General features: G+C 47.2%; 1 protein-coding gene across 1 annotated transcript in view; it reads right to left on the reverse strand.

Moving 5' to 3' along the window:
• Nucleotides 1-321: 321 nt before the first annotated feature.
• pelp1 (proline, glutamate and leucine rich protein 1) overlaps nucleotides 322-26962 on the reverse strand; it is a 45950-nt gene continuing 19309 nt past the window's right edge. Inside the window, exons 8-17 of the mRNA XM_073048899.1 lie at nucleotides 26344-26473; nucleotides 23410-23497; nucleotides 19880-19968; nucleotides 16231-16347; nucleotides 12832-12982; nucleotides 11687-11852; nucleotides 11119-11174; nucleotides 5550-5753; nucleotides 2576-4021; nucleotides 322-723 (exon numbers count right to left, since the gene is read on the reverse strand). Of these exons, the coding sequence (XP_072905000.1) occupies nucleotides 628-723; nucleotides 2576-4021; nucleotides 5550-5753; nucleotides 11119-11174; nucleotides 11687-11852; nucleotides 12832-12982; nucleotides 16231-16347; nucleotides 19880-19968; nucleotides 23410-23497; nucleotides 26344-26473 (2543 nt within the window). The 3' untranslated portion in view covers nucleotides 322-627. The remainder of the gene's footprint in view (nucleotides 724-2575; nucleotides 4022-5549; nucleotides 5754-11118; nucleotides 11175-11686; nucleotides 11853-12831; nucleotides 12983-16230; nucleotides 16348-19879; nucleotides 19969-23409; nucleotides 23498-26343; nucleotides 26474-26962) is intronic.

The following is a 26962-nucleotide window of genomic DNA, read 5'->3' on the forward strand; positions in this document are numbered from 1 at the left end:
ATTTTAGGTTTTACATGCTGTTTGGTTTGATTTGGTAGGTTATTTTTTGGGTCTGGGAACACTCAAAAATTTTTCCCTTATAAATTAATGGTAATTGCTTTTTCGTTTTACGACATTTCGGCTTACAAACAGTTTCATAGGAACACTCTACTGTCAGATAGCGGGGGAAGCCAGTACTACGGGCAGAGCGCAGAGTTCAGACCAACATGGTTTTCACTTCAAAAGACCTTCACACTCACTCATTGCCTGGTGGTGCCTTCCCAAAATAAAGAACCTTGGTTTAGTAACAGTTCTACTGTGAAACACAGGCTGGGCAGAAAGTGGTAATGAATTGTACATTCTTTATTAATGCATGCACTAGACTCAAGTTCAGGCACGTTAACAATTTATATTTAAAAAAGTCATAGAAAACACAGACATACACATACACACGTATTTTTGAGTTACCTTAGCCTTAATCCCTTGTATCCAGAGCCAGGCATCATGGTAGCAGTCCGGAGTATAACTAGACAGCCAGCTAACCCACCCCAGCCTATAACAAGCAGTGTTCCCACATCAACACGGCCAACCTGGGCTCCAAGTCTGTTTGCTGCGGTCGTCTCTGGTCCTCTGCACACCAGGACGCGATCAGCTGCTTGATCCTGGGACCTCAGCCACGTCCTCTTCATCCGGTGGACAGTCTATGAAGTCAGCTAACATGGCTGCCGTCTCGTCCTTGGGGGCCTGACAGATAGAAGCAGCAAGGGAAAACACACTGAGTAAGTGAACCAGTGGAGGAGGGTCGCGCTGGGGAGCTGTGCAGAGACGATAGTCTGCAACAGCGCCTGAGCAGAGCAGAACTGCCTCAGCACCTTGCAGAATGCTCTTTGTATGCACTGACACAGCCTGATCAGGCCTGGGAGTTACAGAAAACCTGGGCTAATTCAGTAAGAGACACAAGGGATGTCAGATGCTGAAGTTTGGAACAACACACAATCTGCTGGAGGAATTCAGCGAGTTGGGCAGCAACTGTAGGGAGGAATGCACTTGCTGACATTTCAAGTCGAAACAATGAGCCTGAAGGTGATACTTAAATACTCTGATTTATGAAGGCAAATATGCCAAAAGCTCCCTGTACAATACTATCTATCTGTCACACCACTTTCAAGGAATTATGGATCTTCGTTCCCAGATTCCTCTGTTCTACCAAACACCTCAGTGCCCTACCATATAAGCTTTGAAGCCATCCTGGTTCTTCCCACTAAGCAGTTATAAATCCATTGGCCACTTTATTAGGTACAACTTAGAAATGTGTGATTCCAAGTTGTCAGCTGTTGTAGCTCATCTACTTCAAGGTTCAACATGCTGTGCATTCAGAGACGTTCTTCTGCACACCACTGTTGGAACGTGTGGTTGTTTGAATTGCTGTCTCCTTCCTGTCAGTTTGCACCAGTCTGGCCATTCTCCCTTGACCTCTCTCATTAACAAGGTGCTTTTACCCTTGGAACTGTTGCACACTGGATTTTTTTTGTACCATTCTCTGTAAACTCTAGAGACTGTTGTGTGTGAAAATCCCAGGAGATCAGCAGATTCTGAGATCCTCAAACCACCCCACCTGGCACCACAGTCTAAGTCACTTAGATCACATTCTGACGTCTAAGTGACAACTGAAGAACTGAACCTTCTGACCATGTCTGCATGCTTTTATGCATTGAGTTGCTGCCTCATGATTGATTAAATATTTGCATTAATGAGCAGGTGACCTAATAAAGTGGCCACTGAGTTACGTTCTATGTACCTAGCCATGAAGACAAGGATGTTGCGCATCTCAGTTTCCACTCTACCTACAGTTGCTGTAGCACATGCTCTCTAATCCAGGAAGCATCCTGGTGAACCTCTTCTGCATCCTCTCCAAAACATCCACCTGGGAATACAGGTCCATAATTCACTGAAAGTGGCATCATCACAGGTTGATAGGGTCATTACATAAAGAAAACTTCTGGCACATTGGCCTTCATAAATCAAAGTACTGCGTACAGGAGTTGGGATGTTAGTTGAAGCTGTATAAGACACTGGTGAGGCCTAATGCATCATCTACCTACAGGAAAGATGTAAATAAGGTTAAAAGAGTACAGAAAAAATTTACAAGGATGTTGCCAGGTCTGGAGGACCCGAGTTATAAGGAAAGATTGGATAGGTTAGGACTTTAATCATTGGAAGATTGAGAATAGATCAATCTTTACCTAGGGTAAATGCAAGCAGGCATTTTTCCACTAAGGATGAGTGAGGCTACATGTAGAGATCATGGGTTAAGGGTGATCTATGAAAAGTTTAAGAGGAACATGAGAAGAAACTTCTTTACTCGAGGGTCATGAGAGTTTGGAACAAGTTGCCAGCTCAAGTGGTGCATGTAAGCTCAACTTCTATGTTGCAGAGAAGTTTGGATAGCTACATGGAGCGTAGGGGTATGGAGAGTTATAGTCCTGGTGCAGGCTGATGAGAATAGGCAGTTTAAAAGGGCCTGTTTCAGTGCTGTACTTTTTAATGACTCCTTCCTGTAACAGTACAAGTGATTGTATCAAAGACTAGGTCTCACCTTGACTTCAGCAGGTTCTTCAGACATCTCCATCTCCTCTGGCTGGTCGCTGGTGCTCCCCTCCACAGCTGCTGTTGTAACTTCTGGGACTTCTGCTGGGGACCCACCCTCTGGTTTCCCCTCGGGCTCCTGGATGGGTCCTCCATCCTCTACGTCGGCTTCCTCCGGCCCTCCCTCCTCTCTGCTCTCAGTAACTGGCGTCTGCTTGCTCTCCTCATCTGGCACGGGCTCCTCCTTCGACTCTGCTGTATCATCCGGGGTAGTCTGGGCCTCAGCTGTCACCTCCTCTGTGGGCTGGGAGCTCTGCTCTGGTAGGGCGTCAGTCTTCCCCGTAGGACTTTGCTCCTCAGTCCCTGGCTCCGGGGGTGCCACCACCTCTGCCACCGGTTCCTCCTGCCCGCCATCCCTCTGGGAAGTGGCCTCTTGTGTCCCATTCTCGGCTGGTGGAGTGGTTCCAGGCTCTGGCTGGCCCGCCTCTGAGAGCTGCATGCTCATTCCCGTTAGGAGCCCCTCGTCCTCAGACACCGGACCTTGGCCCCGACTGAATATCTCCTCTTCCTCTTCCTCTAGCTCCTCGAACCCCTTGTAGTCCATCTCATCATCCTCCTCCTCCTCATCCTCCCCTTCCTCTTCCTCCTCTTCTTCCTCCTCCTCCAGCTCCCCCTCCTCAAAGTCCTCCTCATCCTCATAGTCCTCCTCGTCCTCTTCCTCCTCATAGTAATCCTCCTCATCCTCAGGGTATTCCCCTTCCTCGTCCTCACTGCTGTTAATGTTGATGACAGTCAGGTCCTCATCCAGAGGTTGGGCCTCTGGCCTGGGTTCTTCCGTCATGGGAGGCTGAGCAGGGGGGGCAGCCTGCGGTGGGGCAGGTGCCTGGGGCTGATTGGGGGGTGGCGAGGCCACAACTATCTTTTCCACTTCCTCCGCCTCCTCCTTCTTGGCCTCAGGAGACGCCCGCTCAAGAGTGAGGCCGCCGGGCACAATGACCACACTGTCATCAGAGTCGCTCTCCAGTGAGATCTCAACATCGGACTCTTCCTCCTTGTCGTAGCGGATGAAAACCGGCCGTCGACCGCCGTCCCCCAGGAGGGCGTCTTCGTCCCCAGGGACCCCTGCTTCGGCCTCGCCCTCAGCCGCAGGGACCGGGGTTGGGCCCAGGCTAAGCTGTGGGGGGAAGCCCAGGACTGGTGGGGCAGTGGCAGGGGGGCCAGAGAAGCGGGGCTGCAGGGAGGGGAGCCCAGAAGGCTGGAGGCGGGCAGCCGAGAAGGAGGGTGGTGGGGGCTGCTCGATGAGGGGCTGTGTGTCCGTTGGCTGTGGCTTGAAAGGGGTCCCTACTCCCGCCACTGCCCCCGGCCCTGTCCCGGCAAGAGACACCCTAAGCGGGGGCACCCTCGGGTGGATGACGCAGTTGCAGATCACCAGGGCTTCAGCGCAGAAAGCCGCCACCTACAGACACAAACGGAACGACAATTTTAGTTGGGGGGCCACTGGAAGGATTCTATTGGCTTCGGTGACTATGTCCCCACTTCGCTTGAAGAACATGGATTTTGTTGGAAAAATCCAGGGAGAGTTGACAGGACTGTGGGATGGGCAGGGATAAGAGGAAGGGTTAAATCAGTCATACTGAACTCTTTCCCCCTTGACATAGTGGGTCTCAGTGGAAAATCTGGGGAGAACTAACAGGAATGATTAAGTTGGCCATAATGAACCCCCCCACCCCACCATCAACTCAAATGAGTTTCAACAGAAGAATTCTGGCAGCTGACAGGAATGCAGGAGTGGGGTGGGGAGAGTTTAAATTAACCACAGTAAACACCTGCATCACCCCAACCCCGACTTTTCGATGCACGTTGGTTTTGGTGGAAGATTCCAGGGAGAGCCGACAGAGATGCGGGGATTATATCAGCTTTTTAAGTTGAGGAAGGCTAGAGATTTGTCCTGGGGTTAGAGGATTGTGTGCGTGCATTAGGAGGGAAGGAGGAACAGGGGCCTGCTTTGCCTCTGTTGTTTTGCTGCTTGCGGGCCGCCCTTGGCACACCCTCGGGTGTTCTGTCTGCTGATGTAAATGCCCCATTTCACGGTTTTTATGTACATGTGATAAATAAATCTGAATCTGGGGAGAGCTGACAGGAATGCAGAGGGACAGGGAAGGGTGGGGAAGTGTTAAAATGGCCACAGTGAACGCAAGTGGGTTTCGGTGGAAAATTCAGGTGGGTGGTAGCAAAAGAATTAAACTTGCTGCAGCCCTCCCCACTTTGATGAGTGTGGGTTTCAGTGGAAAAGTCCGGGAAGAGCTGATGGGAATGCAGAACAGGGAGGGTCAGTGGGTGAGTAAAATGTCATTTCTGTAAATGGGTGCACACGACCCACCCACCTACTCATTGTTACATGCCTGTCACAGGAGACTGTAGACGTGCCGGTATCTGAGGCAATGGGCGAACTACTGAGGAACTCAGCAGTGGTGGGGGCAATAGGCTATTGGGTCCATCAAATCCTTGTTGACCATCAGGCAGCTTTTTACACCAATCCGTCTGTCTTTAATCTCTCCACAATCTCATCAATTCCTCCTAGATTCTAACCCTCACCCACACACTAGGGCAGGGGCTCCCAACACGGGGTCCACTGGACCCCTTGCTTAATGGTACTGGTCCACGGCATAAAAAATTTTTGGAACCCTTGCACTAGGAGGTCAAAATACAGTGGCCAGTTAACCCCACAGGTTGTTGGGATGTGCAAAAGAACTGGAGCACATGGGGTAGCCCTACATGGTCACAGAGAGATTGTGCGTACTCTGCACAGCCTGAGACACAGTGGCAGAAGTCAGGGTTGAACCTGGGTCTCCAGAGTTGTGAAACAGCAGCTCTACACCCTACGCCATGGAATCAATTGAGGCAAAGGCGATGGACGGAGAGAAGCAAACACAAACTAGAGATGTAAAACACACGGGTAAGGGAACGTCCAGCCCCATTTTTACCTCAGTGTTCCCGTCGTTCTGTCCCTGGCTGAAGGCTCGAACAGCGCAGTGCAAGGGGGGTGGCCACCTGGGGCTGGGCACCAGGAGCAGGAAGAGCAGCAGCCGGTAGAGTTCCTTGCGGCAGTCTGCCCGCAGGTAGGGGCTGGGGGAGGTCGAGCCCTGATGCATGCGGAGGAGCAGGGGCAGCACCAGCTCGTGGAATTTCTGCAGCGGGAGAGAGGAAATACGTTAAATCAAGTCATCAAGGTTAATGTCACTTGCACAGGTACAATGTAAAACTTACTTGCCTCAGCATCACAGGCACACAATGCTCTGTTAAGTTATACATGAACAACGAAGTGAGAGAATCAAAGAAAGAAAGACAAGACTCAATCAGAAACAAGAGATTCTGTAGATGCTGGAAATCCAGAGCAAAACTCACAAACTGCCGGAGGGACTCAGCAGGTCAGGTATTGAGCGGGGGCTAAGACTCTTCACTGGGACTGAAAAGATCACAAGATCCAGGAGCAGCATTAGGCTATTTGGCCTCTTGAGTCTGCTCCACCATTTCATTATGACTGATCCATTTTCCATCTCAGCCCTAATCTCCGGCCTTCTCCCTGTATCTATTCATGCCCTGACTAATCAAGAATGCCATAAATATACCCAATGACTTAGCCTCCAAAGCCACCTGCAACAACAAATTCCACCACTCTGTTCCAAAGGATGCTCCTCTATTCTGAGGCTGTGTCCTCCGGTCTTAGACTTACCCGCCACAAGAGACATCCTCTCCACATCCATTCTATCGAGACCTTCCAACATTCAATAGATTTCAATATAGATACCCCCTCATTAGCTTCTGGCTTCTTCTCCCCTTCCTTTCCAGACACAATCAGAGATGTTCATGGTAGTGCACGAGGTGGTCAGTATGTTCTGTTGCCAAGGTAGAGTTAGAGTTGTGCAGGTTGGTTCAAGAACTTGACGGCTGTAGGAAAGTAACTGTTCCTGGACATGGTGGTGTGAAACCTCAGGCTTCTGCACCTCCTGCTTGACAGTAGCAATGAGAAGGCTTGCCTGGATACATGATAGATGCTGCCTTTTGAAGCAATGCCTCCTATGGATGCTGTCAGCAGTAGGGAGGGCTGTTACTGTGACAGACCAGGCTATCTCCACTACCCTCTGCAACTTATTACTTTCCTGTGCATTTGGAAGAATACTGATAATGGCTGGGGTCATCTACTTGTAAAGACACTGCCCAGAAGGCGGCAATGGCAAACCATTTCTGTAGACCATGACTGTCCACGTTATGCCACATGATGATGATGATGATAATGAGGATGAGCATAAAGATCAGCATTGTTGTGTGAGGCAAAAGGCCCGTTCCTAAGCTGTGAGACTCTGTGGTACTTGACCAGTAACTTCCCATGCGTCAACAATGTAAGTACTTGGCTAGAACATTGAACACAGAGTGGTACAGCACAGAATGAAGCCCTTCAGCCCACTGCCTGTGATGAACATGATGCCAAATTAAATCAAATCTCTTCAGTCTGTACAGAATCCATTTCTTGACCTACACATCTCCTTTAATCTTTTGCCCTCTTACCTTAGAGCATTATGTGTCATGTCGTATGACATGGATGATCACGGTCTTTCCATAAAAGAGGGCCTTACACTCCTTTAGCAGAGACATATCTCCACCCTACCACCCGCTATAGCTTCTTAGAAATGGAGAGTCCAGGTAGTTCTTAAATGCTGTGACTGCCCATGCCTCCTCCACCGGCAGTGCACTCCAGATTCCCTATCCCCAGTCGCCAGGTTCCTCATTGTTTTATAAACCCCCAACAGTACATTATCAGCTGTTATTTATTTACTGTTTTGAACTTAGAACATTACAGTACAGGCCCTCTGACCCATGACATTGTGCTGATCTCTTGGATCAATCTAACCCTTCCGTCTCCATTCCCCTACCATCCATCTCAGAGCCTCTTAAATGCCCCTAATGCCTCTACAACCACACCTGGCAGTGCATTCCATGCACCCACCAGTCTCTGTGTTAAAAAAAAATTACCTCTGACATTCCCCACCATGCTTTCCTAAATCACTTTAAATTTACACTCCCTGGTATTAGTATTTCCACCCTGGAAAGTCTCTGGCTGTCCACTCGATCTATGCCTCATCATCAAGTCACCTCCCATCCTCGTATGTTCCAAAGAGAAAAGGCCTAGCTTGCTCAACCTTTCCTCATTAGACAAGTCACACCTGAACTGGAGGGAGAATAACATCTTTTATTAGAAGTTTGTTAGTGGTGCACTGGGGGGGCTTAAACTAGAGTTACAGGGGGATGGGAACAAGAGTGCCAGAATAGACAGTAGAGTGGCTGTGGAGAAAGATGTTGTAAAGCCTACATACAAAGTCAGGATGGTGGAACTAATGTTCTGAGCTGTGCATATTTCACTGCAGACAAGCTTAGGGAATTATGACATTGTAGCCATTACTGAGGCTTGGTTGCAGGAGGGGAAGTTACCATTAAAGTTGATAAAGGCAAGGCAGTGAATATTGTCCATATGGACTTTAACAAGGTTTTTGACAAGGTCTGCATGGGAGGGTGGTCAAGAAGCTTCAGTCGCTGGGCATTCAAGATGAGGTAGTAAATTGGATTAGACATCAGATTCATGGAAGAAGCTAGAGATTGGTAGTAGATGGTTGCCTCTGACTGGAGGCCTGAGACTAGTGGAGTACTGCAGGGATCAGTGCTGGGTCCATTGTTGTTTGTCATCTATATGATCAATGATCTGGATAATAAAGTGGCAAACTCGATCAGCAAATTTGTGGCTGACACCAAGACTATGGGTGCAGTGGACCACGGGGAAGACTATCAAAGCTTGCTGCGGGATCTGGACCAACTGGAAAAAGCTGAAAAATGGCAGACGGAGACAATTGTGAGGTGTTGCACTTTAGGAGGGACAACCAGGGCAGGTCTAACAGTGAGCATTAGGGCACTGAGGAGTGAGGTAGAACAGAGGGATCTGGGAATATAGATCCATAATTCCTATGGCATCACAGGTATACAGGGTTGCAAAGAAAGCTATTGGCACACTGGACTTCATAAATCGATGTACTGAGTGCAGGAGTTGGGATGTTATATTGAAGTTATAAAAGATGCTGGTGAGGTCTGATTTGGAGTATTGTGTTCAACATTGGTCACTTACCTACAAGAAAACCATAAGATTGAAAGAGTGCAAAGAAAATTTACAAGGATATTGCTGGGACTTGAGGACCTGAATATAGGGAAAGTTTAAATAGGTTAGCACTTTATTCCCTAGAACGTGGAAGGGTCTCAGCCCGAAATGTTGATTGTACTCTTTTCTATAGATGCTGCCTGGCCTGCTGAGTTGCTCCAACATTTTGTGTGTGTTGCTCAGATTTCCAGCACCTGCAGATTTTCTTCTTTGTGACGGGTTGGCTGAATGCCTGTTTCTGTATTGTGGTGTTCTAGGACTCCATGGCATGCTTTCTAGACTAGGCAAAGCATGCCCATCAGAAAGATCATGCTCAAGTCCCTCTCAAGTTAATGGAACAAACATTCCTGGCTACTAGACAAGTCAACTGACAGCCTACTTGCCTCTCAAAGGAGTGGAGAATGTCCCAGGATCCTCACAAAGAGACCTGCAGCCCTGGGCACTGCTTAGTTGGAGGGTGGAGGACCATTCGTGGATATCAGTAGGTGGGTGAGTGAAATGGGGTGGGGGAGAAGGGGAGGGCATGGTTTAGTGCTATTGTTCTACTGCACAACGTGGGCATGCTATGCTGATGTCCTTAAGTCACAGGAGCAGAATTAGGCCATTCAGCCCATTTATTCTTTGCCACAATTCAATCATGGCTTATTTATTTCCCTTCTCAACACCATTCTTCTGCCTCCTTCCCATAACCTTTGACTCCCTTACTAATCAAGAACCTATCAACCTCCTCTTTAAATACATCTCGTGAATTGACCTCCATAGCCATCTGTGCAATATATTCGATAAATTCACCACCATCTGACTAAAGAAATTCCTACTCATTTCTGTTCTAAAAGGATTCCTTCTATTCTGTGGCTGTGTCATTTGGTCCTGGGCTCTGCAACTATGAGTCATCCTCTCTACGTCTACTCTATCTAGGCTTACAATGAGATCCCCCTCATTCTACTAAACTCCAATCGTACAGACCCAGAGCCATAAGCTCCCCAGTTTCATTCCCGGGATCATTCTTGAAAACCTCCTCTTGGGTGGGAGGGGGGGGGGGTCTCCAATGCCAACCCATCCTTATTTAGATATGGTCCCAAAACTACTCACAATACTCCAAGTGCAGTCTGACCAATGCCTTCAAAGCATCAGCAATACATCCATGTTCTTATATTCTAGTCCTCTCAAAATGCATCCTTAACAGCAAATTTTCCTTTGTTACCAATGATTCAACCTGCAAGTTAACCTTTAGGGAATTCTGCACTAAGAGTCCAATGTCTCTTTGCACTGATTTCTGAACTTTCTCCCCGTTTAGAAAATAGTCGATGTCTTTATTCTATCGACCGAAATGCATGACCATACACTATATTCCTTTTGCCACATCTTTGCCCACTCTCCTAATCTGTCCAAGTCTTTCTGCCTGCCCAGATATGTGGTGATGCTTACCAGCTGCTCCCAGCCCATCCTTGGGTTCTGTTGGTTGTTAACACAAACAACACATTTCACTGTATGGGTGATAAATAAATGAATCTGAACTGACAGATGAAAAGAGCTCGCCGGGACCTGTCGTTTCCATTAAAAGGCTCCTCGAATGCTACAACTGGATCAGCCCAGTACACTAACCTGATCAGGCGCTTATCTCAAGGAGTGTGAAGTTGGTCTAATGGGATTTCCCTGCCACCCACCCCACCTTCAGCCCCTTTGACCAAGTGTCTGGTCACCCTCTCCAATAACTTCTCTAAAGTAAACTCCTTTTCAATATCTCAACCAACTCAGCCAAGGTCAGAACCCTGAAGGAACTAAAACTGCTCTTTTATTTGTTGTCACAAGTTGCTGAAGGAACTGGAAACAAAAACGGAAAGTAGAACACATGCCTGGCTGAATCAAACCCAGCAAAAGGAAAAGACCAAAAGAGTGATTCCTTCCAAGGATTCAATTTAATGAACTGTGTGATGCTGATGAAGGTCATTTGGTCCTTCCTCCTTTGCACCCACTTTCTTTTCCATGCCAATTATCTATTTACCAGAGAAACATTGCCACTACCTCACTATTTTTCTCTATTTCTGCACTATTTATTTACATTAAATATATGCCAGTTATATTAAACTTGATTCATTAGTAGCCCCATTTGAAGGAACTCCAGTCAGCTAGAGATCAGAATTAACCCCAGTGCACTAACCTTGTCTGCAGGAGTGTGAAGTGTGTCTAATGGGATGTCACAAAAAAAGGTTTGTTGTTTCCCGTTCTCCAGTTCCTGCATGCCACCGGAGGCAGAAGGGAATTGCAATGCACCCCCCACCGCCCAGCACAGTCTCATACCCTACCTCTTAAGAATGTAAATGAGAAAAGGAGTGGCCACCTTCACGCACCTTATGGGTCTCCTCCTTCAGGAAACTTCCGCTGGACAGGATCACACTGCTGCAGACTGTGGGAGAGGGTGGAAACACAGTGATGAACCACGGGGTGACATAATTCTGTCGCCAAGCCGGCAGCGTGGGAGGGTGGGTGTGGTGCAGAGTCAGACCCCACTGGCTTCTGCCAAACTCCAGGTGGGGTCTACCTGCACAGTCGCTAGTGCAAGGCTACACGCTGCCCAGCGTGGCCACTGGGAGCCAGGGACACAGACGTTGTGGTCACTGGGATTGCAACATAGTCTCAGCAAAGCAACAAAATGAGCCAGGAGCTAAGAGTGGACCTTCCCCAGTCCAGTGACCAGGAGTGACAATCACCCTCACTCCATTGGGAGTGACTGAGGGGCTGCGTCTGATGAGAATGACGCCATGCAGCCCTGAACTCTGCACACACTCCCGTACACTTTGACCTCATCAAGTAAGGGCAACAAAGCGGGTGGGGAACAGGTAAAACTCAGCAAGCCTCAATGCAGACTCGTCAGACAGTCCTTCACCACGGTGAGGTGAGGGTTAACCTCTCAGGTACCTCTCAGTGCCGCCAAGCAGACATCACTATTGGCGCTCAGGTCCCTCTTCTTCTGCCCTTGCATGGTGGACCCTTCGCTCAGGTCCATCAGCTTCTGCTTCTTGTGGGCGTGCTTGCCGTAGCTCTGTGACTGGGTCCCGTCGCCCGCCGGTCTCTCCCCCTGAAGCTGGAAGGGCAAAGGTCAAAAGCCATCAGCACAACACCAGTCAGGGCAGCTGGAGTTACAGCCAGAATTTGGGGGAGTTCAAACTTTCAGCTCCAGAGATCTAGGTTCAATCCCCATCTCTCCCACACCTCCCCTATGCCTCGTCTCTTTTTTGCCCAGCCCACCATCACCGTGTCTCCCCCACCCCCTACCTCCAGTTCCTTCCCCACCCCTCTGACCCAGTCCCTCCTCCCCCACTCCATCCTGCTATCCGTCTCTCTCATATCTTTCAATCAACCCCTCTAACTCTTCCCCTTCCCCCTCCCTGCCCTCTCTGTGCCCACCTCCCTGTGTGTGAAGTTTGCACATTCTCCCTCTAGCCACATGGGTTTCCCCTTGGGTGCTCTAGTCCCCTCCCTCATCCCAAGATCATGCGGGTTGGTAGATTAATTGGCCTCTGTGAATTACCCTTAGTGTGTGAGTGAGGGCAAGAATTTGGGGGTGAGTTCATTGGAATGCGGGGAGAGGGGAGTGGGACTGATGGAAATGCTCCCCAAAGTAGCATGTACTTGAAGGGCTCAATGGCATTCAGATGGTGGGTGGGTGTTGGAGAGGAAATGCACCACACACATTCTCTGAGAGGTTTTAGTTTGATTTCAAGTCAACACTACACTCCTCAGGGTGCTCTACCATTTTGTAGGAGTATAGAATCATGAGGAGCATACAAAAGGTGAATGTCTTTTCTCCCCCCAAAACTGGGGAAATCAAGGGTATAGGTTTGGGTTCAGAGTGGAAAGATTTGATAGGAACTTGAAGGGGCAACTTTTTTTTTATATAACCACAGGCACGGACCAGTTGGGCTGATGGGCCTGTTTCTGTACTTCCTTATTCTATGCTGTCTGGAGCCTCTCCCCCATTCACAATACAAGTTGTTGGTTTACCATGCTGAGCAAAGTGACTCCCGCCACCTCTCCTACCCTCGCTCTGTGGATCTCCTCACCTTCAGTGTGTCCACCACGGGAGTGATATCGCTAAGCAGGTTAGCCAACAGGACATCAGAATGGTGGAACGTGCCCTGGAGAACACCTGAGGAAGCCCCACAGACCTTCACCCATGTTTCCAGCACCTCGTACACCTTCACTCTCACAGAGCTGCAAGAACAATTGAGTGGTGTTAGTTTTCCCTCGTCCTGTTCACCCTCAGGACCCAAACCAAACCAGCACTTAGTACTCATCTGCAGTTAACGGAGGAAGATTGCAATCTTCCCTCCCCCCCCCAACTATGCTTTAACATTGCAATCATGTAGGAGCAGCTTTGATCAAATACAATCCTTTCCAAGAACACGAATGTTCAAGTTAAATAAATATTCCAGGTTTGACTCAGATTTGGTCAAATCCCAACCAGATCTGAGCACCAAGCTCTAAGCTGGTTTCGCAGTATGGGACTGAAGTGAACACTGTCAGTAAACTAGGATCAATGAGGAGGTCACAACTCCAGAGACCCTAGTTCGATCCCCTTTGGCGCTATGTACGTGCTTGTATCTGTCTGTGCGTGTCTGGAGTTTGCACATTCCCCATGATGACTTGGGATTTTCACCAGGCGTTTGTCTTCCCTCCAACATCCCAATAGTGCATGGGTTTATAACTGGCCACTGCAAATTGCCCCCTAGCGTGTGAGAGGTTGATTCTGGGGGGTAGCTTGTAGGAAAGTGCAAAGAATAAAACAGAATCAACGTAAATGTCTTGTTGATAGTACGGACTCGAGTGAGGAATCAGTCAGGAAGAGGAGGCAGTTAATGGGCGTGGAAGAGAGATAGGCTAATGGGACAGATAGGATAGCTCTGACCACTTGATGGGTGAAATTTGGGGCAGAATTTATTAAGTGTGTCCAGGAAAGATTCCTAGTCCACAATGTTGTATTCTCATTCTGTGGACTAGAGGAGAGGCCATACTGAGGGGACAAAAGGCATAGATTAAAGAACAGCCAGGGCCTTTATCCCAGGACAGAAATGGCTAATATGAAAAGACTTATTTATAAGGTAATTGGAGGAAGATATAAGGGGGATTTCATAGGTATGCTTTATTTTTAAATAGAGTGTTAAGTGCACAGAATCCACTGTCAGACAGTAGGGACTGAATACCGAGCCTCTGGGCTGCTCCTGCTATTTGGATCAATTTTGTTCAGAATGCTGTTGTTGCTGCTCACTGCTATTGTTTGCCAGATTTGTGTTTTTTTCCCCTCTTTCTCTACTCATTGGGGGTTGGTCTTTATTTTTTAAAATTGGGTTCTTTCAGGTTTCTTGCTTTGCGGTTGCCTGTAAGCAGACAAATCTGAAGGTTTCAGATATGTCCATACATGGCCTCCTCTACTGCAATGATGAGGCTAAATTCAGGTTGGAGGAGCAACACCTCATATACCGTCTGGGTAGTCTCCAGCCCCTTGGCATGAACATTGAATTCTCCAACTTCTAGTAATTCCCTCCCTCTCCCTTCCACCATCCCACTTTCACTCTGCCTCCTCCTCCAGCTGCCTATCACCTCTCATTATTCTGCCTTCTTCTACCACCCATACTGCTTTCCCCTTACATTCCTTCTTCACCTTTCCTGCCCATCCCCTCCCCACCCCTTGATCTTTCCTCTGATTGATTTTTCACCTGGCACCTTCCACCCTCCCCCCACCTTCTTTATAGGGCCCCTGCCCCCTCCTTCAGCCCTGACAAAGGGTCTTGGCCCGAAACATTGACTGCTCGTTTCCACGGATGCTGCCTGACCTGCTGAGTTCCTCCAGCTTGTTTGCACAAGTGTAATTTATACATCTTTTTTTTTATCATGAATGTACTTTAATTCATTAGAGACTCATATAAGTAGGCTATTGGATGAAAGAAAATGTAAGTTATGTAAGAGGGAAGGGTTAGATTGACCTTAAAGTAACGTTTAAAGTTTGGCTCAACATCGTGGACCAATGGGTCTGTACTGTGCTGTAGTGCTCTGAACTCTAAATGGCCTCACTGGCAGAAAAACCGAACATGAGAAGGCTCTGCAGAACCTTGTGGTGAGTGAAATTCGGAGCATAGCAGTTACATCAGCACTGACTCAGTGAGCTGAATAGTCTTCTTTGGTAGTATCTATGACCCTGCAGTTTTCACCAGGTATGGTTCTGTTCCTGGAAAATTCTCAAGCTGGAATTACAGTCATTAACTGAGTTCTTGGGCAGCAGACAATACTTGTAGCCCCACATTGGCTGAAAAGTCCAACCTACCAGGCTCCCCAGTGCTTGTGTATATGAACTATACACACAGCATCTGGGGAGGACATGTATTGTAGCACTTTTAGAGTAATATCCACAAAAGATATGCCTCTACCAAAGGAAGTGCAAAGAGCTCCTTCCCTTTGCTAGCCTGCAGGTCACCCTTGGTCAAGATGTAGAAACTGCTTAGCCCCAGACCCCGCAACACCTCCCCTCCCCACCACCGGATGAGGGTCACATGAAGCCATGGCAGCAGGTGGTGGATGGTTGTATGAACAGCTGGTGTATGCCCACTGACACCAGGCAGACAATCTCTGTAGAGTATTGATGATGGCTGGGGGTCACCCGTCTTGTAAAGACTCTGCCCGGAAGCAGGCTATGGCAAACCACTTCTATAGAAAAATTTGCCAAGAACAGTCATGGTTATGATCACCCACATCATAAGAGATGATGATTGACAAAAGTTACGGGAGAAACGCAAGTTCTTTTTTCCCCACAGACTGATTGCCACTCTTCAGTTTCTTGCCGTTTGTCAACCTCTATGGCTCATTTTTCACAATCCCTCCCACTGAACATGGATATTTGTTTATTCATTTGGAGACGCAGCATGCTATAACAGGCCCTTCTGATCCAACGAGCCCGCACCATCTAATTACACCCGTGTGACCAATTAGCCTACTAACCCGTACATCTTTGGAAGGTGGAGGAAACGGGGGCACCCAGAGGAAAACCTTGCGGACATGGGGAGAATGTGATCATGCTGTGTGCACTGTTACGCAGGGGAGCAGTCTAAGTTGTCCAAAGCTGACCTTCGGGGCAGTATAGTAGTGTAGTGATTAGCACACGCCTTACAGTACAGGTTACCCCGGTTCAATTCCCGCCAATGCCTGTAAGGACCTAGTACCGGGACCTAGTCCGGGTGCTCCGGCTTCCTCTCACAGCCCAAAGACGTACCAGTTAGGTTAATTGGTCATTGTAAATTGCCTCATGATTAGGCTAGATTTAAATCGGGAGTTGCAGGGCTGCATGGCTCGAAGGGCCTGTTCCATGTGGTATCTCAATCATAAATAAAACCATGTTGAGCGTTGCCCATCAACACCAACAACCCCTCTCCCCAACTCCCACAAACCAGTCTCTCAGCATGGAACCTAACCTGTACGCTTTCTCCTGGCCGGGCACGGCCGTGTCGCGGGGAGACCCCCATGCCGTCAGGACTTGAGGGAAGAGCCTACAGATGACATCAGCAAAACGCAGCAGACGCTTCTTGCACCTGATGGACAGAAAACAACAGATTCACATTCTGGTACGTCGCAGGAGGAGGGGAGGGAGAAAGACCGAAGAGCACTAAGTATACCCGGGGTGTTATCTACTATGAGAGCAATAACCAACTCGTCAAATGGGAAACATGGTATTTGATGTTTAGTGTTGTACTGAAATAAAAGTGCCACTGCAGAGCTGGGGTTGGGGAGGGGGAGATGTAGAAGAAGTGAACAGGTGATGGCGCTGTTTCATTTTCTATTATGTGCATAACAACACAAACCGAGAAAGTCTGGAGATGCTGGAAATCCAAAGCAACACACACAGAACGCTGGAGGAACTCAGCATGTCAGGCAACTTCTATGGACCGAGACCCTTCTTCAGGATTGAAAAGGAAGGGGGAAGACATCAGAATAAAAAGGCGGGAGGGATGCGGGGGAGGAAGGCTTGGCGGTGATAGGTGAAGCCAGATGAGTGGGAAAGGTCAAGGGCAAGTGTCCGCCCAAAACAACTGTTTACTCTTTTCCATCGATGCTGAATGACCTGCTGAGTTTCTCCAGCGTTCTGTGAGCGTTATTATGTACGTAATTTATTAAATAAATGAATGTAGTTCATCTTAAACTCTTCCCCTTGCCTTGTGATAAATTGGGCACGTCAAAATGATTTAAGTGTCGGGTATCTTGTCTCAAGAAAAGAGATGGGAAACAAAAGACTAATCTGTTGGAATTCATTGAGAAAATAAGATAAAACTTTATTTATCCCAAAGGAAAATATTGTTGCAAGGCTGCTCAGTCAGAAATATATACGTTAAAATACAAAATTAAGCATTGAGGCACGAAAAAGAACACAAACTGTGCATTAAAAAATAATAGTGCAAAATACAGATGTGCAATGAAACCATACACTTACGTACTTCAGGAGGAGGAGTTGTAGAGTCTTGTAGCCACATGGAGAAAGGATCTCCTGTGGCGTTCAGAGGTACACCTTGGTGGAATCAGTCTGCAAACAGAGTGCTCCTCTGTTTGTCCGGTATGTCATGGAGGGGGTGAGAGGGATTGTCCATAATGCTCTGCAGCTTCTGCAGTATCCTCCTCAGACACAACCGCTAGGGAATCCAGTTCCACCCCCAGAACAGAACCAGCCTTCCTGATGAGCTAATCGATCTTCTTGGCGTCATGCCCACGGAGTCGTAGAACATCTGCAGCATAGTACTGCAGACGTTGAATGACCGGAGCCTCCTCAGGAAGTACAGTCGGCTCCGTCCCTTCTTGTACAGAGCCCCTGTAATTTTAGTCAAGTACAGTTTATTGTCCAGGTGAGCTTCCAGATATTTGGAGCCCCGGACAACTTCCACATCCGTTCGCTTGACGGAGATGGGAATGTAAGGTGTTTCCACCTTCATGAAGTCCACCACCAACTCCTTTGTCTTAGTGATGTTGAGCTGCAGGTGATTCAGCCCACACCATTCAACAAAATTGTCCACCACTCTTCTGTACTCACTCTTGAGCTCACCTATTCTAGCTCACAACTGCCGAATCGTCCAAAAACCTCGCAGGTGGCATGACTTCCACTTGTATCTGAAGTCCGAGGTGTAGACAGTGAACAGGAAGGGGGACGGGACAGTCCTCTCCTTTGAGCTACCCCTGTGTTGCTAACCGCAGTATCTGATACACAGCTCTGCAATCTCACATACTGTAGCTGTCTGGACAAGTAATCTGTAATCCAGGACACTAATGGAGCCTCCAAATGCATCTCTGTGAGCTTACTCCCTAGTAAAGCAGGTCGCACGGTGTTAAAAGCTCTGGAGAAATCAGAAAACATGGTTCTCACAGTGTGCCTGGCTCATCCAGATGGATGTAAGCCCACTGAAGCAGGACGATAATGGTGTCCTTAGCTCCAATGTGTGGTTGGAAAGCAAACTGCAAGGGGCCCAGTGATGGACTTACAATGGTCCAAAGGTGTGCCAAGACCAGTCTTACAGGCAAAATAGACGAAGGAGAGTCAGTGGGCATTGTTTACTCGGATTTTTAGAAGGCCTTTGATAAGGCTGCGTAGCAGTACAAACATGCATCTCTTCCAAAGGAGATGCAAGGCACTCCTTCCCTCTGCTAGCGTACAAGTGACCCTTGGGCAAGCTGTAACACTTGATTAGCCACACCTCCCCCCTCTTCCCCCCCCCCCCCCCCCCACTGGATCAGGGTCACATGAAGCCATGGGAGCAGGTGGTGGATGGTCACATGAGCAACTGGTGCATATCACAAGTCTTGGTTATGTGACCATTGACACCAGGCAATCTCTGAGGAGTATTAATAATGTCTGGGTTCACCCGTCTTGTAGAGACTCTACCCAGAAGAAGGCAACGGCAAACCACTTCTGTAGAGAAATTTGCCAAGAACAAATGTGGTCATGGAGACCATGATCGCCTACGTCATATGACATGGCACATAGCGATGACGACGATTTGACAAGGTGACACACATTAGGCTTCCTAACAAGAGCCCGTGGTATTAAAGGAAAGATACTAGCCTATGGCTGATTGGCAGGAGGCAAAGAGTGGGAATAGAGGGGGCTTTTTAAGGTGGTCTGCGGGTGATTAATGGCGTTCCACAGGGGTTGGTGTTGGGACCACTTCTTTTCACCTTGTATGCCAATGATTTGGAAGACGGAATTGATGGCTTTGTGGCCAAGTTTAAGGATGATACAAAGATAGGTGGAGGGGAAGGTGGTGTGGAAGAAGCAGGGAGTCTGCAGAAGGACTTAGATTGGGAGAACCTAAACTAAGAATTAGCAGATGGAATACAGTGTTAGGAAGTGTACAGTCATGCACTTCGATAGAAAAAAATAAACGCATAGTCTATTTTCCAAATGTGGAGAAAATTCAGATATCAGAGGTGCAGAAAGACTTGGGAGTCCTCGTACAGGATTCCCTGCAGGTTGAGCTGGTGATAAGGAAGGCAAATGCCATGTTAGCATTCAAGAGAACTGGACTATAAATACAAGGTCATAATGCTGAGGCTTTATAAGGAATTGGTCAGACCACACTTGAGAGAGGCACACACAGAGTTAATATTTTAAGTCATCAGAACCAGACTTTGGTTTTGACAACCTGTGATGCAAGCTGTTTCTCTCTTCACAGACGCTGTGCAGCCTGCTAAACATTTCCAATTTCCTACTTTTTTTTTTACAAAATTCTCTTGTTTAGTTTTATCTGTTTCTCTCACCATGGAGGCTGCTAAACCTTTCCAATTTTTAAAAATTTCATATTTCCAGCATGGTGTATGCTTTTTTTAAATTTTCAGTTATAAGCAAATTAGATTATAAAGGAGAAGTACTTGCAGGATTATTGGGAGGGAAGAAGTGCTCAGCAAGTGCTAGCACTGATACAATGGCCAAATAGCCTTCAGCTACCTTGTGGGATGCTAAGGGACCAGTCTTAACAATTGTGCATAGTCAATGGCGGAGGCAGGGGTGGGGATGGGTTTGAGGGAGAGGGAGTTGATACACAATCGACTAACTGGACAGGTAACATTATCAAGCACACTTACACAGAGATGAGAGCAGAGAGGATCTCAAGGGCGTCGCAGTGGACTGTCGGCAGGACTAGCAGCTTCAGTGGTCCCTCGCCTATCCAGCTCTGCCAAGGAAGATGTCAAAAGCAAGAGGTCTGAGAGGACAAATGAGGACAAACCCAAAGACGGCGTCAAGCTCAGCAATACTTCAACCTTTGCAGTTGGTATCTTTATTCCCCACGTTCAAAATATCTAAATATAGCTGGTAGCTTGTTCCCAAGATGGATATATTTAACTAATTATCACGACACAGATACTTTGCTTGACATTGGGCACTTCTCCAATATTTAACAAAATGGGGAGTAAATTATATAGGACAGGAAAGTATAGCACTGGAGCAGATCCTTTGGACTATGATGTCTGTAACAATCTTGGTGCCAACCTAAACTAATCTTATCAATCTGTACTGTCCCTCCATTTCCTGTCTTGTATAGATGCCTGTCCCAATGCCTCTTAAACACTGTTATTATCTTTGGAGAACTGTGTGCAGTTTTGCGCACCCACTCACAGGAAAGATGTAAACAAGGTTGAAAGAACAGAGAAAATTTACAAGGTTGTTGCCAAGACTGGGGGCCTGAGTTATAAGGAAAAATAGGTTATAACTATTCCTTGGGATGTAAAAGATTGATGGGAGATTTAATATATAAAGCTAGGGCACCTAAGACTTTTGCATAATATTGTAGTAATTTTAAGTTTCGTACTGTACTGCTGTCGCAAAACAGAAAACATTACACCAGTTATGATAAACCTGATTCTGATATGGGTCTCTATTGTGGACTGAGAGTGGGAAGGGGGCAGGGAGAGGGGGATCACAGTTGGGAAATGGGTAAGGAAGAGGGGAGGGAGCGAGAAGCACTTTTGAGACATTAAACCAATTGTTTGGTATCAAATGATCTTGCCTGGTGTGTCAGCGTTGTGAGTGTCTTCACCCACACCACCCCCTTGGCTCCTGGCATTCCTCCTCTGCCACCTGTCTATGACTCTACAACACTACATCTGCTTCCACCACCATCCCCAGTCATCTACACTCTTTGTGTAAAATACAGAACAAACATACCACCACATGCTTTCATTACCTGTCTACAGTGTTACCACTTAGGGAGCAACGCACAACATTCTAATATTCTTTGCCCATATTGGTTAAGAATATGAAACTCTTTAGAAGAAGGGCTAGATGTGGTGAACATTACTGGTGCATACAAGGGAAAATTAGTTCTCCTGCTTCCTTGTAAGACATGTGGCCCATCAACTCAATACTAGCTCTCAAAAAATGATGTTGCCCACTGCCCCCAGCAATTCTAGTTTAAACTCTCCCCAATAGCCTTAGCAAACCTCCCTGCCAGGATATTGGTTCGCCCTGGGTTTCACGGGCAACCAGTGCTTTTTTACAGGTCACACCTCCCCCAAAAAAGGTCCCAATGATCCAGACATCTGAATCCCTGCCCCCTCTCCAATCCCTCAGCCACTCATTTATCCTCCACCTCACTCTATTCCTATTCTCACTGTCGCATGGCACAGGCAGTAGTTCCGAGATTACTACCTTTGAGGTCCTGATTCTCAGCTTCTTTCCTAACTCCCTGTAGTCTGTTTTCAGGACCTCCTCCCTTTTCCTACCTATGTTGTTGGTACCAGTATGTACCACAACCTCTGGCTGTTCACCTTCCCACTTCAGGATATCATGGTGCAATCAGAAAATTCCAGACCCTGGCACCTGAGAGGCAAACTATTATCCGTGCTTCTTTCCTGTGTCCACAGAATAGCCTGTCTGACCTCCTAACTATAGAGTCCCCCTATCACTGCTGCCATCCTCTTCCTTTCCCTACCCTTCCGAGCCACAGGACCAGACTCTGTGCCAGAGGCACAGCCACTGTTGTTTCACCCAAGTAGGCTGATGCCCCCTCCCCCACCGACAGTATTCAAACAGGAGTACTTATTGTTAAGGGGGACAGTCTCTAGTACCTGACTCACCCTTCCCTCTCCCTCTCCACTTATCTGTCTCCCAAGGCCCCAGGTGACTCCCAAGGTGACTACTTGCCTATAGCTCCTCTCTATCATCTCCTCACGTTCCCTGACCAGACGAAATTCATTGAGCTGCATCTCCAGTTCCCTAACCCGGTCCCTAAGGAGCTGCAGCTCAACACACCCGACACAGATATGGCCATCCGGGAGGCTGGGAGTTTTCTGGGCTTCCCACATCTGACACCCAGTAGAGAACACAGACATACTTCTTATTCTTCACCTAGCCTCTACCGGTAACTGCCGAAGCCCCGTTGAGCCAAAGCCCTCCTACTCTGACTCCGTCTACTGTAACACCCAATCTGTAAAGATCTTCTTTTTAAATCCTTCCTGCTGCTCTAACTCGTTGACTTGCTTGCGCAGTTGTGCCTTGAGCATGCAGACATGCTCAAGAAGTTCAGCTGGTCAGACAAAACATCATAATAAGGAAGACATATGATCTAAGTGATGTTGACTAAGGAATCATTGTTGTTGTCAGATAGGGTGGTTTGAGTACCTCAGAAACTGCTGATCTCCTGCGAGTTTTACTCACAACAGTCTCTAGACTTTACAGAAAATGATGCGAAAACAAAAAACATCCTGTGAGCAGCAGTTCTGTGGACAAAAGCTCCTTGTTAATGAGAGGGGTCAGAGGAGAATGGTCAAACTGGTTCAAGCTGACAGAAAGGTGTCAGTAACTCAAATAACCATGTGTTACTACAGTGGTGTGCAGAACAGCACCTCTAAATGCACAACACGTCACATCTTGAAGTGGCTGGGCCACAACAGCAGAAGACCATGAACATGCACTCAGTGGTCACTTTATTAGGCACAGAAGGTACCTAATAAAGTGGCCAATGAGCGTCTACGCTTGGACCCCTAGGTCTCTGCTCTTCATATATAGTACCCAAGTCCTGCTCTAGTTTCATTCACCAAAATGTAACACCTTGCACTTGTCCGAGTTAAATTCTATCTACTGTTCCTTGGGCCAATTCATTGACAGGCAATTCAGAAACAGTGGCAGTCCATGAACCCAGAGTCTAGCGATTCAACCAGCTACCAGCTGAAGGAGGAATGGGAAATGCCATGGAAGGAGCACTCACTATGTGGAGTACAACAGCAGATGGAATAACATTAGTGCTGTAATCAGGAGTTAGGAAGGGATGAGAGGCATCACCTGTCATTCGCCAGCTCAGGTCGACTTTGGGCCAGCTCAGTGGCACAGTGGTTAGCACAATGCTTTACAATACAAGCTGCTGTCTTTCTGCCACAGCCTTAAGGAGTTTGTATGTTCTTCTTGTGACTGTATGGATTTCCTCCGTTTCCCCCCACTGTCCAAAGACGTATCGGCTGGCAGGTTGATTGGTCATTGTAAATTGTCCTGTGGTTAGGCTGGGGTTATATCAGGGGATAGCAGGGTGGCGTGGTTCAAAGGGCCTCTACCATGCTGTATCTTAATAAATAATAAATGAGACCAACCCTGGACCAGACTGGAGTATCTGTCTCCTTACCATGCTCCTGGGGGAGATGTTCAAGACTCGGCAGATGAAGCTGAGCACATCCTGGACCGGAATCTTCACTGGCACTGGGAAATCCGAACTAGGCCAGATGGGAGAAAGGAGAGTCAGTCGCATCTTGGAGAGAGGCTGGGGCAAAACGCCCAGAGAGCAGAGATGACTTACAAAGCAAAGCACACAACTTTCTGCGATGCTACTTCTTTAAGAGAGACCTGATTGTAGACTCCAGAGATCAGTTCTATTAATCACTGCCTTTTTCCACTTTCACCCTCGAATCTGTACACAACCCACCACCCCCTCAACTACACTCCACTCTATCCATTATTAACTGGGTTTTCCCACACACATTTCTCACAGTTCCTCTAAAATTAATAGGTTTAGAACTCTGAACGGAACCTTCAAAAAAAAAACCAAGCAAGTTTTGAAGTATGGCGCGTAGTGGTTATCACAACGCTTTACAGCGCAGGTCTCCCAGGCTCAATTCCCACTGTTTGTAAGGAGCTTGCACGTTCTCCACATGATTGAGTGGGTTTCCTCCCACAGTCCAAAAACAGTACTGGTTGGTCAGTATAAATTGTCCTGTGATTAGGCTCAGATTTAATTGAGAGGTGCTGAGTGGCTTGGCTTGAAGGCCCAGAAGGGCCTATTCTGCAATGTATCTCAATAAAATAAAAAGATATTCTGCCTGGGCTGTGTACAACCTAACAGTAAGTTCACAAAAATTTTTGATTTCAGATAACCCTGACCTCCTGTGTTACCCCCGCTCTTCTGATCCACCTCTGGTCCTCCTGTTTTGTTGTCTTTCCTATACATTCTCTCAGACCCCAATCGCCCATTTCCAAACCCCTCCTCCTCCTGAATCCAACACATTTCACTCACTGGATCTCCCCTCCTGCAACTGGCTCCATCTGTCCCTCACCTCTTCTCTAATGGTCCCCAATATCACCTTCTGTGTGAATGAGATTCCAGTACTAGTCATCAGGACACGCAAGAGAGAATACAGATGTTGGAATGCTGGAGCGACACAAAATGCTGGAGGAACTTAGAAGGTCAAATAGCACCTCTTTACAACTCACGTTGTCAGTATTATCATTTTGTATTTGCATAGTTTGTCTTCTTTTGCATTTTCAAGGACTCTTCATCTCATGTTCTCGATATTATTTATTGTTATCATTTCTTTTTTTTATTTGTACAGTTCGCTGTCTTCTACACTCTGAACGCTCTGGTTGGTGCAGTCTTTCACTGATTCTGTTATGGTTATTATTCTATAGATTTGTTGAGTGTGCCCACAAGAAAATGAATCTCAGGGTTGTGTTTGGTGACATATATGTACTTAGATAATAAAATTTACTTTGAACTTTGGTTGCTTGTTCGTCTATATATATAGAGAGTTGAATTGTCAGAGAGTACGACAGCACAGCAATAGGCCCTACGGTCCATCTAGTTTGTGCTGAGTTGTTATTCCACCTAGTCCCTTCAACCCCCACCTGGACCATAGACCTCCATACCCCTCACGGCCATGTTCTTATTCAAACTTCTCTTATCATAACTACTTTCTTTTCTGTAAATGCACACAAGGAAATGAATCTCAATATATGGTAACACATACGTACTCTGATAATAAATTTGCTTTCAACTTTTCTACTGAGGGAGAATGAGCAGTCAACATTTCAGTCAAGACCTGAAACTTCCACTGCCCATTTCCTCCCATAAATGCTCTTTGACCTACCAAGATCTTCCAGCATGCATTGCTCCAGCATTGTTAACCTTTATGTTCCTACTCATTGCCCTCCAGTCTCCGTCTCCACCTTTACCTCACCCATCTGCCTCCATTTTCCCATCATCCTTCTCCTCTCCCCCCTCCCCCCATTCCACCTATCACTTGCTGACCTCTTTCTCGCCACCTCCCTCTCCACTCTCAGTCCTGATATGGACCCTCACCCCAAAACATTGACCATCCTCCACCAACACAGAGATGCTGCTCAACCTACTAAGTTCCTTCAGCAGTTTTTGTTTTGCTTTCAGAGTATGTTGGGCTTATTAAGAATATCCAATCAGATAATCCAACACCAAGTCACAAGCGTTTTACTGTACCTGGTTATAAGATCACTGTCAGCAGATCATTCAGTGCGCAGATTGTTTCCGTTACTGGATGTGAACACTTTACGGGTGCCTAACGCTTGAGCAAGCCACCGCACACTGGCATACATACGATGGTGGCAGAGTGCAGTGACTCTATGCAAGCTGCTCTCAGCCAATCTATTCATTGTGCTTATTATAATTCCTACTCTTTTAAATCGCGATCAAAGTATCAGTTACTAACAAGGTTATCAAATCTGCTTACAGTCTGATAAGTGACTTCCTGACACAAATGCACCCACCTAGCAAGGCTTAGGACACTCCCAACCTACTGAAGACTCACGAATTGCCAATCTACCTCACTATAGCTCTTCTTTTTTGTCCATCTGGACTGCACTTTTTTGTAGCTGTAACACTTAAATTTGCATTAATTTTTAGTTATCTTTCTTCCCTTCCCTTCCTCTGTCGGTCAGTCTTCTATCTATCTATCGATATAGTATGATAAAATGCCCTTCTGGCCCAACAAGCCCACACTACCCAAATACACCTGTGTGATTAATTAACCTACTAACCCCTGCTTCTTTGGAATGTGGGAGGGAATTTGAGCACCCGGAGGAAAGCCACGTGGTCACGGGGAGAACATACCACTTCCTAGATAGCTGGTGCAGTTTATAGTATTAAGCTTCCTTGATGCGCTTACCAGTGCAAAGCTTAGCTTTGCATGCCATCCAAACTTATCAGGCATGTATTCCAGTGCATGTGACAATAATGAACCAATTATCAGTTCAATTCCAAACACAGACCCTGCTTACGCCACCACACGCTGGCATAAGGAGCGCAGAGACTTACCAGAGAAACAGAGAGAGGCACTTGCTCAGGGCCGAGAAGCGTTGTCTCACCCGCAGCACGTGGAAGGGGTCAGTGTCACAGAGCAGGGACAGGGGCAGGTCAACTCCAGGTCCCTCATAGCAAACAGGGTCTGCAGCAGAGGAGAGAATGCACCAGGGTCAGTGTCACCCAGTGACTAAAAAATCAAAGCAAAACCCGCAAATGCAGAAAGTCAGAGAGAGCTAGGAACATTCAGCCTTTGTGGAGAGAGACACCAAGTGAGACACCAAGTCTCAGACCAGAGACCTTCAGTAAAACTTCAATTGACCTGAAATATTGTGTTCCACCAGCATTTTGTGTGTGTTGCTGCTTGAAATATTAAGTGCTCTGTCTCCAAAGATGCTGCTTGACCTGCTGAATGTTTTTAGGATTTTCTCTTTTACCTCAACCCCTATGTGTCAATGTTGGCTCACAGATCAATCCCATTCTCCCGTATATCTCCGTAACCTATTATCTCTCCGATGTCCCTTCAATTCCAATTCCTGGGTCACCCATTCACAGTAGGGGCAATTTTGGCAGACAATTAACAAAGGGACCTGCACATCTTTGGGATGTGGGAGGAAACCCACACAATGACATG

This window comes from Hemitrygon akajei, chromosome 6 (genome assembly GCF_048418815.1).
Source record: "Hemitrygon akajei chromosome 6, sHemAka1.3, whole genome shotgun sequence".
Lineage (NCBI taxonomy): Eukaryota > Metazoa > Chordata > Chondrichthyes > Myliobatiformes > Dasyatidae > Hemitrygon > Hemitrygon akajei.